The sequence below is a fragment of the Ctenopharyngodon idella genome, chromosome 5 (genome assembly GCF_019924925.1).
Source record: "Ctenopharyngodon idella isolate HZGC_01 chromosome 5, HZGC01, whole genome shotgun sequence".
NCBI lineage: Eukaryota > Metazoa > Chordata > Actinopteri > Cypriniformes > Xenocyprididae > Ctenopharyngodon > Ctenopharyngodon idella.
The window spans coordinates 21,303,432-21,323,741 of NC_067224.1; the positions used below are offsets into that span (position 1 = coordinate 21,303,432).

General features: G+C 36.2%; 2 protein-coding genes across 2 annotated transcripts in view; both read right to left on the reverse strand.

The window, feature by feature from the left end:
• Positions 1 to 8,575, reverse strand: part of cfap299 (cilia and flagella associated protein 299) — a 59,524-nt gene extending 50,949 nt beyond the window's left edge. The window contains exons 1-2 of the mRNA XM_051894992.1: positions 8,410 to 8,575; positions 5,829 to 5,953 (exon numbers count right to left, since the gene is read on the reverse strand). Coding sequence (XP_051750952.1) covers positions 5,829 to 5,953; positions 8,410 to 8,520 — 236 coding nt within the window. The 5' untranslated portion in view covers positions 8,521 to 8,575. The remainder of the gene's footprint in view (positions 1 to 5,828; positions 5,954 to 8,409) is intronic.
• Positions 8,576 to 10,328: 1,753 nt separating this feature from the next.
• Positions 10,329 to 20,082, reverse strand: fgf5 (fibroblast growth factor 5). The gene is made up of 3 exons (XM_051894993.1): positions 19,689 to 20,082; positions 17,448 to 17,551; positions 10,329 to 11,303 (listed from the first exon to the last, which is right to left on the reverse strand). Exons 1-3 carry the CDS (start codon positions 19,903 to 19,905, stop codon positions 10,941 to 10,943), a joined length of 684 nt encoding a protein of 227 aa, XP_051750953.1. The 5' UTR covers positions 19,906 to 20,082; the 3' UTR covers positions 10,329 to 10,940.
• Between the last annotated feature and the right edge of the window lie 228 nt (positions 20,083 to 20,310).

Sequence of the window (20,310 nt, forward strand, 5' to 3'; positions counted from 1 at the left end):
GAATTTGTCTGTTCAAGTGCAAGAAGGTGCAAAAGAGAGCACAATTCAGTATTAGTATTATATGAGAGGCGTCTTTCTGTGCACACACTTTGGATGTGCACGCAGAACAGAAAACAGTGTGCAAGTAAGGAATTGAGTTTTCTTTGGCATCTTTTGAAAGGAAAAACATATTAAAATGCGCACATAGGACTTGAGAAGAGGAATTGAAATTTTAATGATAGCAAGTATCTAATTCCTGACCCTAAGTGTCTGATTCCAGAATTGGAATCGATTTTCATTTTTATCCCTTTGTATCCCCTTTGTTTTTATCCCTTTGTAGTAAAAAGTTTGGGCACCTCTGTGGCAGGCTATATTGTGAAATTAAAAAACAAACAAACAAAAAAAAAACAATATACCACCTAGACGCTTGAAATGAAAGGAAGTCCTTTGGGAATAGAATGACTGTGACTGTGTTCTTTGTCTTTAGTTTTTTAGTGCTAATCCACTTCAGCATTGTAGATTCTGTACAATTGTCTTCCCTGGTCTCAATCATTTAGAGCACAATTCAACACCAGCTTCGTAACAAGATCCACACTATTAAAATGACTCCACATGTGCCCAACTAATTTTTGAAAAACCTTCTTTCACTCAAAACAACATCCGTAGCACATCCAAAAGTTTGCCTGCTTCATGACAAGTAATAAGGATGTGAAAAAGTAAAGTGAAAGTCAGTGAAATAGAACATTAATTCCAGATTGCATAAATCCATCGTAAAGCTCTTTAAAGGAAACTGAAATAAGATCTTGTTATTCCTGACAAATCCCATTTCTTTTCAATGCTAACATGCTGAGCAAGGAAGCTGGCTTTTTATTCTGGTGAGTGAGGATATTTGCTCAGTTGATTTGAATATAACCCAAAATTCAGTTAGCATAAGTTAAAATCAACTAAACTAAGCTTAGATTTTGGAAATGGATGGTGGGAATAAAAACCTATCCATGCCAAGAAACCTTCTATTTCCCTCTATAATTATGAATGTAGATATATTGTGCCATTAACAGTTATTTATTGCTCTCCTGTTGAGGTAGATGGATGATCAGCTATGACAGATTGCTGGCACACAGACAGGTCATATTCACCCTCAGCGAACATTTCGTAGATGAAATTGCTTGCACGTCACTTTTAGGTTTTCTGTGGTCTGAAATGTACAGTATTTCTATAAAGCAAATGTGGGAACAGTGGGGACTGCAACTACCTCCTAAGAAGCCTCACCTGTTAGTGCACATCAGGTGGGTTGTTAAGTCTCATGTACTGCCACAAAGACCTTAAGAAAGAGTTAGTCCTCCAGGAAAAGACAGACCCTAATAAACATCTGTTTTAAGTCACTGCTGAAGTAAGGTTGCTGGAAACAAAGCAGAACTAAATGCAGTGTTGTACCCTGTGTAGATGCAGAAAGGAAGTAGTTGCAAACAAACCTATTCACCCAAAAATGAAATCTCTGTCATCATACTCTCCCTCATGTTGTTGCAAACCTGTGTGCATTTCTATCTACTGCAGAACACAAAAGGTAATGTTATGTAATGTGATAATGTGAGTAATATTACAAGGAATGCTAGACTCTTGGAAAGCGTATGATATGTCTCAACTAATATCAATTTCAACAGTACACTGATGGCCATTTTTTAAACTAAAGCATACATTTTCTTTACATAGTGGTTTGTGGATACAATCGAGCAATTGAAGCACTTGAATAGAGAGTAGAGAATAGAATAGAGATCTGCTTGACAATTCTTCTGTATTAGATATCACTGCCGCAAGCTATTCTTCTCTTTCCAACAAAAAAAAATACTATTACAAAACATTAGTACCATGGGAAAAAGTGGTGTTGACATGGCAACATAAATGATGCCTAGGTAAACCATCTCCTGTTCACTATGCTTATGCTGACTGATGCAAATCTCAATATATAAATCTCAGGTATTGTTATAGTCTTATATACTGTATACTGTTGTGTCCAATCAGTATACTACCGTCCAATCAGCTTCATTTAGCACCTCATATGATGGGTCGTTGTGGGACAACCAGCACAGGCCAAGACATCCTCCTGACCGTGCCCTGAAAAACAGGGCTGAAGGTCTTATTTCAGCCTATGTGAGCGAGGGATTAACACTGCGGTGCATATGTACAGTCTGTGTTCACAGCAGGGTTTTACTTGGCTAGTAAGCGATGGCTCCAACCATCAATTTCGAAAGGGGTGAATTTGTGTAGAGTGGCATTTTTTCGAAGAAGCCAAACAATGGACAAAGAGCATGGCTGTGGTTGTGCTGGGGGTTTCGGGGGAGGGTTCAAGCTCGAGTCTCCAGAGCCTGTCATGAGCACGCGAGGTCAGGACATCTGCTGACATTTACTGCTGGGCCCGGGCCAGGCTGCAGGTTTCAGGGCTCCTGCCAGGGCCTCATATCAGGCCTGCGTAAAACCACCAGGCTCCCTCGCCTCTGAAACTCGCACCAGAATGCTCGGAACCTGCGTGACCTTATGCTTTTTGATCCAGACCTAGTGGTGCAGCATTTATGAGGACACTGTGAATTGTAAACTTGCTGAGAGGGCATGAGCCGGTTTTCAACATGGCCTCGAGGCTGATACAGGAGAAACAGATTATGCGACTATAGTGTTTTTTTTTTTTTTTTGCATGATCCATTTGCTCAGATCCGAGCCAAACTCACAATCGCTCCCATTCCCTCTGTATGGACCTGATTTATTAGTGGAAAAAAGTAATGCCTTCACTCATCTGCTTAATTCACATTCATCTTGAAGAAGTCACAGATGCAGAAAGAAAGAAAGAGCATGAGAGACAGTGTTGAAGGAGTCAGGCATTCAGTCAACCCCTTGTCTACTTTTAATCACATAAAGAGACTTGCGTTTACTGTTGTCCATTATTTCAATGCAGTCATAAGTTATTGTGGAACCTTTTCACCACAATAGCCATCTTTCAGTCAACCATCTCTTTCATTCAAGCTTTTCCCATTGCGTCAAGTATTGAGTTTCTCAGGGCGAAATCCCTTCGTTTGTTCAATTGTGATTTGTTGGCAGGATACCACAATGCCTATCTGTCAAATGAAGCATGTTATGTACTAGCCTATAACAGGGCAACAAAAGGGCAACATCTGATTAGCATTCATAGCACAGTCTCCCTCGTCCTTTGGTATTTTATTACCACAGGTGCAGGGGCATTCATTGATCAGATGCACGCTACAGGCAAAGCACGTTTTAATTGAAAACATCTCTATTTATACACCTGCAGGCACTAAAGGTCTCAGAAAGCAAAAGGAGGCCTGAAAAGGCAGCTAGAAAGAGTGGAAGGCAAAGAGAGAGAGAGACAGAAAACGCACGCTAGAAGATAGAAATTGAGAAGGAGTCACTAAAGGATAAAGATTTTTTTTTTTTTTTTTTTTTTTTACAGGTAACCACAATCAAAGATTTTAAATAATAAAAAAAATTAGTCACTCGTCCTTCACTTCTACGTATTGTTACACTAACATTAAACTGATCAAAGGTGACAGTAAATGTTACAAAATATTTCTATTTCAAATAAATGCTGTTCTTTTAAACCTTCTATTCATCAGAGAATCCTGCAAAAAGTACAGAAATATTAACCAGAAAAAGTATTTCTTGAGCTGCAAATCATATTAGAATGATTTCTGAAGGATCATGTGACACTGAAGACTGAAATAATGGCTGCTGAAAATTCAGCTTTGCCATCACATGCTAAAATACATTTGAAAATATATATAAAATGGAAAACAGTTATTTTATATTGTAATAATATTTCATAATATCACTGTTTTTACTGTATACTGAGCATAAACCAAAGCTTTTTTCTTTCAAAAACATAAAAAATCAGGTAACAAGTTTTCACCAGTAGTGTGTTACAACATTTTTTTTTTACACTTTTAGTGCAACAAAAACTTGAACATATATATTGACATATCAACATTATGTCAACATATTGTTAACAAAAACTGTAAATTCAATGACAACTAAATGTTAATAATTATAATAATAATATCATAGAATGAATGATGCTTGGCACACAGATTTAGCTTAGATTTTTCCCTTTTCTAAAATACACTTTGCATTAACTGAACAACAGTGAAAGAGGTGGAGTGAATATACGGCTATACAAGGACAAGGTTACCTTCATTGGTGCTTATTTCAGCCATTATAGTCATTTCATTTATCTTTTCATGATGCCTAACTTTGAGGCAAAACACCTGATCATAGTATAATAGCTGATTGCTATCCAGGATCGTGTGATCAAAACAATGAAATTATTTCTTTAAAAGACTATTGTCTGTACACTAACCACACAGTGGAAGAGAATTATATTGCTTGCTTTCATTTGACAAAGTCACTTCCCCTCCCCACAGTGCCCTTCAAGGGTGCAAAAATGCCATTTGTTCTTTCATTACAAGTGTTTGACTTTTCTTCCCAATCAGAGTAATGGGTCATGTGCATTGTGATCCTGCATACAAGCGTAATGATTAAGAATTCTAACAATATCCAAAATGACAGGAGACTATTCAGAATTCAAGTAAAGTAACTTTGTAGCATACAACTACACCTAAAAGAGCTGGACTTGATAGGCATAGCTATGGTAACCTTTACCTAGGAACCGAAGTGATAGGGCCCTCGTGTGGAGGACATAGGCGGTGAGAAATGTGGATATGTCAACCACATTTAGATTACTCTTTACTAGCATCAACTTAGTAACCAAGAGCCACAGTTAACTGCACCAGAGCAATGACACATATACAATATTTGACTGTTTTGGTGTATTTAGAAATGCTGTTATGTTAAGTTGAGAGCTATTGAGTCAATTAATCTTTTAAATCTTTGAGGCCTGCAGTCCAGACACTCACTGGCTATATGAGCTTCTTGCTAAGAAAGACACTATCAAAGAGTTTATTGGCACGAAGTAAACACAATAGCCTCTGATAGTGCTTTACATTGCAAAAGGCTGTATCAAATTATGTGCCTAAAGAGTTATTTTCTTATTTGACTGCAGTTTAATCTGAAATAGACATTTCTTTCGAAGTATTATTTTACTTGAACTGAGACCCAGAATTTCTGAGCATTTTGACAAGCACTGAACACCACAAAGACACGTCTGCAGGTGGTTAGGCAGGAGAGCTGCCACAAGCAGCCCGAGAAAACACAAATATAGTTCTCCAAAAATGTTTCCTGAAGCCTCACCACACCAACTATGTAATCCTCGTCCAAGTCAGAGTCCGAGTTTACAGCATCCCAAAAACTCCCACAAACATACATAAACACAACTTTTGCCTCTCACACTGAAGGGATTAAAGATCTGCGTTTAAGAAACACATGAGCCGTCAGGTGCATCTATAAAGAGCATTCACGTCATCAGCAAAGTCCATAGTGCTTTTAGCCAAAATTGCTCTAAAAAGAGGCTGTTGTGTCCTTAGACTTTTAGATCCTATAATCCAAGATTATTTGTTACCATCTTACTGTCATTTGATGTCTTTGATATTTACAATGAATGTGCGTCATTAATTAATTCATTCTCCCAAGTCAATGGGCCTCATTCATGAAACTTGAGCAGAATGAATCACTGTATAAATTGTTCGTAAAACCATTCGTACGTAGAACGCAATTAAATTGAATGTGACAGTTTACGTCAGAGTGGTTTAACAAATGATTTATGCAGAAATTCATTCTGCTTGTGTTTCATGAATGAGGCCCAATGCATTTACTGGAAAATACATGTTCTCGAGGTCACATACTGGTGTGAAATCTGTCCCCTTTTCATGGTCACTACACAAAAACCTTACTTCTGTTGGCTCCCTGAAGCAAGCCTGGAGGCCTCGGCAGCTGCTTTCCTTGTCTCAAATTCCTCCCTTTCCAAACTGCTACCCTTGTGGCCCAGCTCCACCAGCTGGCGGGCCAGTTCCTGATCCTAGAGGAGCAATAACACAGATCTGCTGAGCTGGGGGTGGTTGAAGCTGACTGAATAATATGAAAGTAAAAAAAAAAAAAAAAAATCATGCAATTCAACAATCTGCTGTGGCATTTCTGTACAAACAGGCCAGTGTATTTATGACACATTTGTGCTAGTTTTGTGCTCATGTGCTATTTATATCAATCCAATTTTAGTACACATGCTATTTATATGGCAAAATTACATGAGCTGTGCTGACAGTTTCAAGGCTGCCAGGATCAAGGATTTTTGCCACATGTCACTACAGTCTAGTTAAAAGTGGACAGTATCATTTCCATATGATTTAGTGAAATTCCTTATGCCCTCAAAAGGAGAAGCTGCTTTCATGTGGTTATAGGGCATTAAGTTTGTAGAGAGCTGCTGCCTAGAAAAAAAACCTGGGAAGCTGGCAAAATCCATTTGTGAAGGGTTAAACTCTCTGTTAATATGACTGCATTTATAAATACACTAAAAGTCAAACAGTAGAAAATTAAAATGTCAAGTAAAAATAGGTAAAAATGTTTTTTTTTTCTCTCTGAAACTGACACCATGTGTTTGCTTAATACTGCCAAAAAAGAGATTTTTTTGTAACATGTCACCAAAGAATCTGAGCCTAAATTACAATTTAAAACAAAGATCAAAGATAGATGATAGAAACATGTAATACTTAATCGTATAACATTTTATACACTATAATTCAAAAGTTTGAGGTCTGTAATAAAAAAAAGTCTTTGAAAGAAGTCTTTGCATTTATTTAATCAAAAATACAGCAAAACAGTAATTCAGTAATCAGTATAAATAATTATTTTCCATTTTATATTTTGAAATGTAATTTATTCCTGTGATGGCAAAGCTGATTTGCATAGCAATCTAATAAACTGATTGGGTGCTCATTTCTTATTATCAACTTAAACTCAAACAGTAGTCGTGTATAACATTATTTGTTTGTACTGCTTATTAATTACATTTACTACCTAAAAACATATAGTTTATTGTGCTACAAAAAACACCTATATAAAAAAAAACAAGTGCATTTAAATTTTGAATCAGAGCTCAGCCACTGAAAATTACTGAATGTGTAACCACTCAAGTCACATAACACCTTATAGCTTAAGACAGGTTCAACCAGAAATGAGCCCCCACATTGTAGCAGTTATGTCATTGTGTTTGATTTTCCCTGTCTGCCTGCCTGTCTGTGTTCGTTGTTCCGTGGTTGTGTATTATATCTCCTGAGATTTCCTGTTCCAGTTGGATTTATTAATTAAAGACTGTTTTTGTTGTATTTCCTGAGCCGTGTGATTATTGCCGCAACCCCTTTGCTTTCACACATATGAAACAAAACTATATTATGTTTCTGAATCTATCCCTAGAGTCCTCTTTGCTAGGAAAACCCACACTGGCATTTATAGACTGTTACACTGACAATTCATACTTAAGTTCTCAAGTTTGATTTATTTATAAACCTCATCTTCCAAGCACTTTATATCAAGTAAATCAGATGGAAAAATGTTAACTTCAGTCCATGTGGGGCTTTCTGTGAGTTTACATTAAGTGTCTAATATGTAGTAGCCTATTCAATTACTTTACCTCACTCAAAATGACACAGTCTTATTGCAAATTCCATCATTTGTTTAATTATATCCAAAGTCCTAAAATTGGTCTAAAGGAGATACACACTGTAAGGCCCAATGTTAATTAAAAACAATTAAGCTGTCCTAATTATTAACATTATTTCAAATGTCATGTTCTGTGAGCCAAATACTGAATCTACATTACTTAAACTTATTTGGCTAAAAAAATCAGGAAATTTAAATTGTTAACAACCCAAAGTGATCAACTATAAAATATCACATTTCATCTTTGATCTGATCAACCATGTTAAACTGTTTAGTCTACAGTGCATAACGTTACATAAATATTGTATGCTTTTTTTTAAACCGACTAAATCAGACATAGTTAAATTACAGCAGTATAATAACAATGATGATTATAACTTAGTTAATACGAATCAATCAATCAACTAAAGTTACTTTACTAAATGGCTAAGTGCACTCTTTGGGAAGACCATACAGTTAATTAAGTTTGGTAAGATGACATTAATGTAATTCGTTTGAGCTTAGCATACAGGACAGAAGTACCATGTCGCCATCTATCGTTACACTGCTAAAATTTCACAGGCCATAGTTACTCCCTCTGTGCACAGCACACTAAAAGACTAGTCATATTGACTAATTAAAAATGGTGAAATAGAAGTTAAACAAAAGACAGATTTGTTTTCTAGATTAATCCGAACCCACAGTGTTTGTGAGTTTCATAACGTCACCTGACATAAACGGTTTAACTTACAGGCGGTAAATTAAAAATGTTTATTTGCATTTCGAGAAAATATCTGATTTGCGCCCCGGTACCAAACAACATTAATTTTGATGCGTCACCTCAAGGTAAAATAGATCCAAAGGTTTTATCTGAGAATCCAAGAAGTCTTCATAGGTGCGAAACTTCTCTACTGTTTCACCAGCAAAGACGTCGTTGTTGTCGTCCTCCATGTTGTTTACCTTGAGATATTTCCATGGCAACAGATAGAGTTGTATAGTGGCGGGACTGTGATAGTAACATGTTTTCCGGTTGTAATCCAATCATGAATTCGCAAGCTCCGCCCAGTTAAACAATCACAATTCACAAAGCCTACTCCATAAGTAATGATTTATTGCAGTCTTAGCTTCCATGGCTAAACATATAATATAATATAATATAATATAATATAATATAATATATAATTTAGAGAAACCGCATTGTACTTTGTTACAAATTCTACTCTAAAAGATGACCAGAAATAAAGCATTCAAATTTTTCATTCAAATTTAAAATGATCTTGAGACATTATGTATAAAGACAATGTGACTGATTCATTATTAACAGCAAACATTAATTATTAATGTTTTAAGAGTTACTTTACGTAATCTATTTTAAAATATAACAAAAAGCTTTTTCCCCTTGTCCTTTAAAAGTATTTTGGGGGTATTTCTTTCCCCAGTAAAATCTACTCTGTTTTTAAACTGACATAGCCTACCTAATGATCAAATACATGCATTTATTTTAAAGGATGTGTGATGTAGAAAAAATATAAACAAAATTACCAATATGTTGATGAACTTTTTTTTATGTTTTGACTATATGAATAATGGGGTTATTTCAGGTTTTGTGGATCTTCACTGCATCAAACATTAGTGGATTTAGTGGGAGTGAATTTTTTGATCGAATTGAACAATTCGGCTAAAGCACAGTTTTGTGGGAGTGGCTTGTGTTATTTGTTGTCTCATTCAAAACTGTTGAACTTTTGAACATGGCGAACAGGTCTGTTTAATCATGTTTTGCTAAATCAGGCCAACATGTACTTGGAGCCAAGCTATTCATCCTGAACCACTAGGTGGCAGAGCTCATTAAACTTTCATCAAACTGTTCTCAGGGTGGAAGTTGTATGCATTTTGCCATCATTGTTTTCAGTTTTAAGGAATTTGAATGGCAAAGATTGTATCCCCAGACAATGTCCATAGTCTTGGCAATGGATGTATAGTCTTAGCATATATCCAAGTAGTATGAAAAAAACTTCATAGCACTGTTCAGGATTATGGCTTATGCAGACACCATTTGATGTGGATTCCTTGATGCCTTGACCCCTGTATTTCAACCTATTTGATGAGACACTGTTGCAAACCATTTTCCAATGGAATGTCTGACCTCCACCAAACCCTGACTTTACCCCTTGGATCAGCCCAACAGGATAATGGCACTAGACAGCTGTTATAGCAATTGTAATGGGTAAGTCTTCAGACTTAGACATTCACTACCACCACCTTGCATTCACAATATGGGTTTTGGCCACATTGTTGATTGCAGGAACATCTAATGCAGAAATAACAAAGTGTGCAATAATGGTTGTTGTGATTAAACTCCACAAAAACCTTTATGTTCTTAAGGATTTCTATTATTTCTTAATATCCAAATAAATTTCTCATTCCAAATAAAATGCCCAAATACAACATTTTTGTGAAACAGACGATGGCCTCAGGATAAATGTAAGAATTGTAAACAGGATTTTTTTTAATGACACTATAGTGAAATGTTTATTAGAAATGAATTGTGAAATGTTTGTAGAAATGCATTAATAATGGTTGCTTTCCCTTGTAAACACTAAAGATGATGTTCCACACCGTTTCAGTGTGTCCTGCTTGACAGTTTTGTTAAGGGTCATACCATGACTGTCTGCCATTTGATACACCTATGAGCAGAGCTCATAAAATCACAGGACAGTCTCAAGACATGTTTATCCTTTTGAGACATCGCTCTTCTGTGGAATGCACTGGGGTCATTAAAGGATATCATTTCCATGACAGTCAGCAGTTAGACTGAAAGTTTTGATGGACAGACATCTAGTTGTTCAAAGAGCAGAAATATGGACGTTCTGTTAAGCAATTAAACAATCCATGTGCATAATTCAATCCAGAAGCGTTTAAAATATTCATTCTTTTGCTTGTATTGTTGTTCACCTTTTGAAAAAATATATTTACCATCACAAACATTATAATCTTAGGAGCTGGATAACTGTTTGTGCAAAAAAGCTTGAACATAGAGACATAAATATTGTATAAATACTGTGAGGTAAATTATATAAAAAATGTAGTTATTTTGTAAAATCACTGAGGATAACTATGCAAATCCTTTTGTGAAGCAATTTTAGTTCAAATATCTTTATGATATCCACACCAGACTTCAGAAGTTCATTCCATCCTGAAAATGTGTCGTGATTGGCTCATTCAGCCCATGTGATATATATGATGACTGGAATGCTCTTGTCAAAGTTAAGCAAGTATAGCATCTCAAAGAGAAAACTTGTTACTTCAGCAAACCAGCTTTTTCCCAGCTTGTCGTTTTTGCAAGATTAGTCCATGTTTAAGACAGCACTGGTCTATCCGAATCGAAACTTCGGCCAGTACTTGACTATCGGTCGATTCCTCTTTCCAGTGATGACTGCGACTTTTGGTATAGAGGGCTTTGATGGATGTGGAGGTGGTTGTTTTTCCTGCTCATTGTCTGTTATTGAGAATCCTTGTTCAGTTTTTTCATGTAGATTCATCCTCGGCAGAAAATGTGTAGATACGTGTTGTGACTTCACTCTCGGACTGGACCCCATTTTTGCTTTACCTCTCTTATTAAGTGCCACGAACCACTCTCTACCAGTGCGATGGTTCTTGTGGATCACTGAGGCGTACGTGTTGTAGCTGTTCTCCTGAAACCGCTCCCTGAACTTACAGTCATCTGTAAAGCTCTCCTGGGGAAAAGGACAGGAAAAGGGGGAATGAAATGTTACAAAGATAGAAAATCAACAAGTTGTTCAGCCTGATACTGATACGCCTGTGCATGTTAATGGTTATGTTAATATATCTTGAATCTTGGCATTTAACAGAGACAGTGAGTGATACTAGATCCCTCTGATGATCTTTGTTTGTACTTCAGCTAGAGTCCAGCTGCAATGGTGTTTATTTAGTGTAAGGTTTCCTCTAATATTTGTACATCTTACTTTTAAATGAGATATTTACTTAAACTTATACTGCCTTTTCTAACCTTTTTCTGTAAGCTATCCAGCACATTTTTAATGTGTGCATACAAATAAAATAAAATAAAAGAAAGTATGATTGCATAATTCACCATGGAATTAAATCACTCTTCTTAATTCAGACTAGCAGTTTGTATAATACTAGATACCACAAAACACCAGAGGACATGTTCAGTGTACCAGGTATAGTTCTTCTACATCTAATTGCACAGACTGAGAAACAGAAAAAAAGAAACAAAAAACAGAGTGAATGCCTATTCTAATATTTATTATTTGTATGGATTCTGTACTGGTTTGGGCTTTGTTTTTCTGTATTGCAAGGATAGAGATGGCAATGATGGTATTGACACCTATAAAAAAAAAAAAAAAAAAAAAAAATGTACCAAATGTACCATGCTGATACTGTATACGGTCTTAAATATACACTAAAACTCAAACTAAAACAAATAAGAAGCTGAACCATTACAGCTATGCTCATAAGTTTACATACCCTTTTTAAAATATAAAAAAATAAAATAAAAATAAGATCAGATATTTTTATTACTGCGCTGAAGAAGCTGCACAAGAGTTTTTTTTTTTTTTTTTTACAAATATTCCACAAGAATTTTTGATATTATAATTTACAATATTATCCTGTTCATAAATTTAATTAATTAGTTAATACATGCTCACTGACTATTAACGACATTTGGCATTTTATGTAGTTGTGTATGAGTCCCTCTATTGTCCTGAGAGGAATCTTGATGTCAAACATCATATACAGGGAAAAACATGTGTGCAGAGAATGCTGGGAAATCAAAGAAATTGCAGGACCAGAGACTCATCCACAGCTATCACAACAGGCAACAAACATTAACTGATGTTTGTGGAGACAACAGTCAAATTCATGCATTATGCTGTATTGTGGAATATATGTAAATATCATTATCTCAAATACTGTATTTTCATCAAGGCAGTATTGAATAAGAAAATGACACAATGATGAGCATAATGATGATGATTCTTATTATTATCATTATCATTATTATTATTATTATTATTAATCCCTCTTATTTAAAAAAACAAAAACAAATATTTAACAGATTCAGCAAAGGGGATGTACATTTATGAGCAGACTGTATCTGTGTATGTAAGTGATCAGCTTTCGTATCATGCTTCAATTTATACCACAGCAATAGACAGAGCCACAGCACATCAATAAAGCTTTAACACTTTGGGCACACAATAAGTAATTACTGTGCACACACTTTGTAGGATGCCACATTAGCAGCTGCTGGAGAGAGAACACTTTGTGGCCTGATTGAGTTAGCCCCTCATAAAGAGAGCTAATGAAAAGCAGCAAGCAGATTATAGACACTGAGCCCCAGAAAGAAGCATTGAGGGGGTTACAGGATAATTGCAAGTCTTGCTTTTATCTCCCAGCTCAAAGTCATCAAAACCGACTTTCCAATCAAAGATTGTGGTGACTGACAGAAGCAGAGCTTTGTTTGTGTGGGCTGAAAACTCATTAGGCTGTGAAACAACTTCATCCTTCCAAGGCAGAGGAAAGCAGGACACATGCTTTTTCGTTGGCAATCTATGGTTATGTACTGTGAAAACCCTTCCCTTGGGTAGGGTTTTAGAAATGCAGCCATACCCTGACAAGACCAGACGTCCATTAGATCTCTCTCTAGTAAAAGCTCAGATGATTCAATCACATGAATTTGATCAAATCAACACTAGATAGCAGGCATGAAGCATGCTTCAATAAGACTACTTCATTATTTGTCTATAATTGTTTCTTCAAGTTGATGTTGTCTATAATTGTCTGTAATTGTTTCTTCAAGTTGACTCTCCTATGTGTGGTTATCTTTTATAATGGATGGATGCACTTTTTTGGGCTTCAAAATCTCGTCCTCTATTTACTGCCATTATAAAGCTTAAGAGAGCCAGGACATTATTTAATATAACTCCTACTGTATTAGATCTCTCTCTAGTAAAAGCTCAGATGATTCAATCACATGAATTTGATCAAATCAACACTAGATAGCAGGCATGAAGCATGCTTCAATAAGACTACTTCATTATTTGTCTATAATTGTTTCTTCAAGTTGATGGCTCTTTGTCAAATGTGACTTTAGACTTCTCTAGGTATATCTAATACCCAGCGTTGTCGTCGAGACCAGCTCATTTAAGTCTGAGACCAGAAGGACTTGAACTTGGCTTGGACTTGACTCTCCTATGTCTTGAGGTGGTTTTGACTACAACACACTGAACTGTGTGCACCAATAAGTATTAAGACATTTAAAGGGTTAGTTTGCCCAAAAATAAAAATTACCCCATGTTTTACTCACCCTTAATCCATCCTAAGTGTATATGACTTTCCTCTTTCAGATGAATAAAGTCAGAGTTATATTAAAGAATGTCCTGGCTCTCCCAAGCTTTATAATGGCAGTAAATAGAGGATGAGATTTTGAAGCCCAAAAAAAAAATGCAACCATCCATCATAAAAGATAACCACACAGCTCCAGGGGGTTAATAAAGGCCTTCTGAAGTGAAGCCATGCATTTTTGTAAGAAACATATCCATATTTAAAACTTTAAAAACACAAATAATTCCGACAGATAGCCGTATGCATCGATTTATGGCTAAAGAGTGAACTCTGACCTGACGCATGACGCAATGACGAACGCGGAAGCACAGAGGAGAGCAACACAAAACGCTGGTCATGAATTAGAAGTCTAAAAATTTAGAATTTTTAAAGAGAAATGTCAGAGGATTTCGATATAAGAGAAGAGGAGCTGGAGTTTGTTGCACAGCCCTATTTGTTTAAACAGCGAGACGCGTCAAAGCTTACGCTACTCCTACATCGCGTAAGGGGTTAGTCTTTTGGCGTAAGTTAACGTGCGTACGGCTGTCTGGCGGAAGCCAGTTTTAAGTTTTTAAAGTTTTAAATATGGATATTTTTCTTACACAAATGCATCACTTCGCTTCAGAAGGCCTTTATTAACCCCCCAGAGCCGTGTGGTTATCTTTTATAATGGATGGATGCACTTTTTTGGGCTTCAAAATCTCGTCCTCTATTTACTGCCATTATAAAGCTTAAGAGAGCCAGGACATTATTTAATATAACTCCGACTGTATTCGTCTGAAGGAAGAAAGTCAAATACACCTAGGATGGCTTGAGGGTGAGTAAATCATGGGGTAATTTTCATTTTTGGGTGAACTATCCCTGTAAGCCTTAGCTACAAATGTATGAATGTGTTGCATTATAGTAAATCAAATGGCCTTTATTTAAAGTCTGCATTAAGTGAATTAAGTATTTTGTAAACAGCAGCTTATACCAACAACCGTACACAACCACCATTATTAAGAATTTTGGCCTCACTCTCTAAAAATACATTTGGTGGGAAACTATATCATGACTTTAATGAGGGTCAGTACCAAGTAAGAGGTCTTGCATAATTCCCAAACTCTAAAATAATAAAACTGTTCTGGTTTGCTGAAGAGTGCAGCAAAGCAGAAAATGGTGCCATTACAATATTTTCTAAACATGCCAGTCACAACTTGACCCACCATAACTTCACAGGGGCTCTCTCCCCTAAATGTGGTAATTTGCCCCAAAAACATCTGAACGTTTGTTTGATTAGGGTACATGGTTTTTGTCTTCTGGAAGTGCCTCATGACCTTCATTTTAAAAAGCAGCCAGCTGTTGAGGATACATCCTTTTATGACATTTTTTGGGGGTTATTTCAATCTATGTTTGAGGAGATACAAGAAATCCCTTATGTCTGTTGTTCGGTGTCTGAGAGCAGAAGACATTTTATTGTCAAGTCATGAACTTGTACAGCTGCTCGACCTGTGTCTGTTCTCTGACAGCTTTCTTTCCCAATATTATCCACAAACAATCCTCTCTCAAGATTTCCCATATACTGTGGTACCGCCACAGTTCAGCCTTGCATCACCAGCGTTATACTGTTGTAGACACAAACACAAGTCATTACATCTTAGCACGGCAGATTTAACCCCATTCATAACTGTTGCTGTATTATTCAGAGTTGTTTTCTTTATCTTTAGAGCATGTGAGCAAAATTAAATTAATTTGAAACACACCCCTGGTTCTTGAGCAATTGCTTTTCATGGAATAGGAGACGTTTGCATCTCCGTTTCCCTCTTGGTTTCTCACCCGCTCCCTATTGTTTTCTCAATAAATGCGGTGACCTCTTAAGCTTTGCAAAGATTATGTTAGTAATGGCTTGCTGGGTAGGTCACACGGCATAATGTACATCTGTCTTCCTTGCCATTATCACAGCAATAAATTGCCACTATGAAAACATCTAAATATTAAATATGACAGACAGTGCAACAAAAATCAGACGCTAAGTCATTTGATACTCCTTTGGTTTGACCGACTTGTCTACGGAGTGAAGTGCTTGGGGTTTAAAACCCAAGCTGACAGCTATTAAATAAGCCTGTGCAACTGTAGCTGGTCTGAGGAAATGAAACCCAATTCAAGTCTGACGGAGCCGCTGCAGCTGCTTTAATTACAGATGATGTCTGCAGCAGTTTGGAGGCTAATCCTCAGATTTATCAGACTACTTTATTATCCATCCCTTACGAGATTTTTCTAAAATTGTAAAACTTTAATGTGAAGTAGGGTGCACATAAATACAGAACATTTTATATATAAATTTTTATATAAAAAGAACTTAATTCTTTTATTCAGCAAGGATACATTAAATTCTTTTTGTGACAGTAAAGACAATTATAATGTTACAAAAGATTTCTATTTCTAATAAATAATATTCTTTTAAACTTTCAGTTCATCAAAAAATACAAAAAAAAAAAAAAAAAAAAGATCAAAAATGTTAATCAGCCCAATTTCAACTGTCATAATAATAAGAATTGTTTCTTGAGCAACAAATCAGCATATTAGAATGATTTCTGAAGGATCATGTGACACTGAAGACTGGAGTAATGACATTTTGACAAGAATAAATTACATTTTAATTAAAATATATTAAAATAGTAAACAGTTATTTTAAATTGTAATAATACAATTTACAATATTACTGTTTTACTTTATTTATGGTGACCTCAAGAGACTTTCAAAAACATTAAAAAATCTTACAGAGCCCAAGGTTTTGAATGGCAGTATGTATAATTTTATGTACATGTGACAGATACTTACCAAGTGACCAAGTATAAGTGCTAATAAAATATATATATATATATATATATATATATATGTAAAATGTAAAGGTGAAAGCTGAATAATGATAATGATAGATTGGTTTGAATACATTGGTTAGATTGAGTTTGGGGTTTTGTAGTGTTCCCTAAACCGATCCTTTATGATGATTTTTTTTCTCTCTCTCAAATTAAAGATAAACTGGAAAAAAGGCAGTTCCTATTATGCAAGAGTATAAAGCTAAAAATGAATATAGATTATTACTGTTTCTTTGTATGCATAAATCCCTATTCTTGCTGTTTGCATATGAAGTACCCTTACAGCTGCCCAACTTTATTTACACACATATTGATTCCCTTCCTCTTCCTTGCAAGATTATCAACTACCCCAGACTCGTTTTAATCTGCTCTTCCCATTAACACATGCTAATAAGCTCAGCCTTCTATCAGACAGCCCAGACCCCTGCAAAGCCAGATTGCTCTGAAACTGCAGTGTGTCTCTCCACTGCTGTGTGCTGTACAAGTCTTTGTAGAGATAATTTGCAAAGGCTCACAAATATCATAGTAAGCCGAGATTTCCCTCAAAAGTGTGTATGGGGAGTTTGTTTAGCACATTTGGGTTGGTTTCCATTTACTTTTAGTGGATATATAAGTTTATATTGTGTTAAAATAGTGTTGGATCAGACTCACAGTTGCATGAAGCCTCCCCCTCTTGTTCATGGCTAGAAATCGGTTGCTGAAAACCCCTCGGATCCCTATGACCCCTTGAGACACGGCAAAAAGCTCCAGCACACCTACAGATTGAGAAAAACACATTGATTGCAGTGATGACTGATGACCTTTATGTCCTAAATGTCAAAGGTCAAACAATGGCTATGTTCACACAGCAGCAGAATACAGTTGTAATTCCTGTTTGGAGTGATACATACTGCTCTGTTTAGTTATTATTATAAAAGAGAGTGACAAACGCGTTCTATAACCAAAGTGTCAAAGTGTCATGACCGAATTTTGAAAGCAAGTTCATGTGATATGTGCAGGTTGTTGTGTCATTGACATACGTATGCCATGAGACGTGCACTGTTATTCTTTGCTGTCATCACTAATGTTAGGTCTATCAACCTCTCTCATCTAATAAAAATGGCAAATTTAAGTCTTTGGGCATGCAGAGAAGAAGAAAATGGTTTACACTTTATTTTAAGGTGTCTTTGTTACACTGTAATTATACATTTAAGTACTGAGTAACATTATAGTTACTATAGGGTTAGGTTTGGTTTAGGGTTAGCTGCATGTAATTATGCATAATTAATAGTTGTTACTATCGTAATTACAGTACATGTAACATACTGTATGTAACAGTGACACTGTAAAATAAAGTGTTACCAAAATGAACTAGAGTTTTTAGCTGCATATCTAGCAGGACAAAAGTAGGGGGTGTTACACAGAAATTAGCTAAAAAAACAAAAAACAAAAACAACTTAAAGACACAATATATAATCTTGATATTATATTCTGTCATTATGGTTACAAGTATTATTCGAGGCTATCACAGGTTAAAGAAGAGGATTGAGTTCAGTTACAGTTCAGACAATATTCTATTTACTCCTGTCTGCTGCTGAATGTACACAACAATTTGAGAGTCACATCTGTTAGTAAATACATTTAATTCCAAAAACTGACTGTGTGACTTTATTTTTACAGCGCTTTATACAATAGAAATTGTTTCAAAGCAGCTTCACAATAATGCACACTTCGTTAAATATGCGACAAATTCAAATTCTGCTGTAAAGGAACAGTAGCAAGATAATAATGTCATTATTCAGCTCAAATCAGTTCAGTGATGATTCAGTTCAGTTCAATAACTGAACTGTAAAGTTCATTCATTATGAAACAAGTTCAATTCAGCTATAAGCATGCAGCGACAGTGTTCAGTTCAGTGTTGATTCAATAAACATAGCCTCTTTGTCATGTCTTTTTTTATTAGACAGGATTTTAGATGCTTTTATACAGTAAGCAATAAAGAAAATACAACAACACATACTCTAAAACACGCAGACATCGTAAAAACAACCACCCAGAAAATGTGACTTTCTGTTGCCAGTCCTATACATTTGGGGTGCTTTCATTTATATTGTGTGCACTCTGCATATATATTCTTTTATTTTGAGTTGCTTTCACATAATTATATAAAACTGACTGCATATAAAACTAGATTGACTAGGCTGTTTTCTTTCAGAGAGATGTTTCAGGTCAATGATGTTCTAAATATTCTGTCTGGCATTTGGACTTAACACCCACAGCCAAACTCATAACAGTCCTTTTTACTTTAATCTAATTTTCATCATCTGTTTTACAGTAGACCCTCTAAATAGACCAAGTACTACGGCATGTGCACCAAGCTATTCAGCCATTAACAGAAATCTAGTGCATGGCATGTTAATGATGCCACTCACTCCAGCTTTCAGCTCACTAGCATTCTGATCTCAGCCGCTGCACCTGTTCCCCATACCTGTAAATAAACAAGCCGCTCCAAACGAGAGAGTCCAAAGAGGAAGCACTGTAGTTTATCATTCATTCAGCCAGGTCAATCTGCAATAACAGTTACTTGTGTCCTGTTGTGGCTAAAATTGTCTCAAGTATATTTGCACAGCTCATCAATAACCTGCTATGATTCTGTCTGTATGAGAATGAGCTTCTCTATTATGCAAAACTGTTTAAACATACAAGCTTTTGAAGCTTTTCAATGATTACATTGGGTCATTTTAATAATTTATCAGCGTTTTGGATGTAAATTAGCACAGTGGCATTCGTATTGAGTATTGGTAAGTTTATTTATCAGAAATCAATCAATTAGTCACTAATTTCTCCACACTCTCACTCTCCACATAACCAAATGTTTGTAAGTCCATAAAGATATGGTAAATGATAACATACTTAACGGATTAGGTTCGTGACTCCCGTTGACTCTTCCATCGAGGTGAATCTGAAGGTGGAAACCTATTCCAACTCTACAGTACAGTCTGCCAGTCCTGCGCCCTGATACGCGCCCTTCCTCGACAAGTTGGTGCTCCAAATACGCGCGTTCAGATCCCGTAAGCACTGCAGAGCGAGGCAACTGAAAGAGGAGTAAAAGCAGGAGAGGAACGTTCATTCTTTCCAGAGAGCTGTCTGTGCGCGTGTTAGGCCACTTCCAGCATTTTGCTGTTGTTCCAGCGCTCTGAGGTAACTCGCTGTTTCACTGGTGGGCATTACCCTCGGCTGCAGGAGCTGGAGCAGATCTGCTGGCAAAGAGATATTTATATCACATATGATCTCACTGCTTGATGCGTGCCTGAGATGTGCAGGACGCTCTCTCTCATCCTCAATTTATATCGGACGAAACATTCAAACCGCCCTGAGATCTATATATTGTTGGAGATGCAGCTCCAACAGCGCGTCTTTGAACAGGAACAGGAATATGCTTATAGAAATGCATACAAATTTAATTTATTCGAGATGATAAAATAGAGAAATCCTTTAGAAATCTAGTTTAAAACACATATGTGGCAAGTTTTTA

What these genes read in the sequence shown, in the direction of transcription:
- fgf5 (XM_051894993.1), bottom strand. Translation starts at nt 19,905, where the DNA reads ATGAACGTTCCTCTCCTGCTTTTACTCCTCTTTCAGTTGCCTCGCTCT. An exon ending in TCACGAACCTAATCCGTTAA is followed by an intron (nt 17,552 to 19,688) that starts GTATGTTATCAT and finishes CTCAATCTGTAG; the next exon opens with GTGTGCTGGAGCTTTTTGCC. An exon ending in GGGGGAGGCTTCATGCAACT is followed by an intron (nt 11,304 to 17,447) that starts GTGAGTCTGATC and finishes CCTTTTCCCCAG; the next exon opens with GAGAGCTTTACAGATGACTG.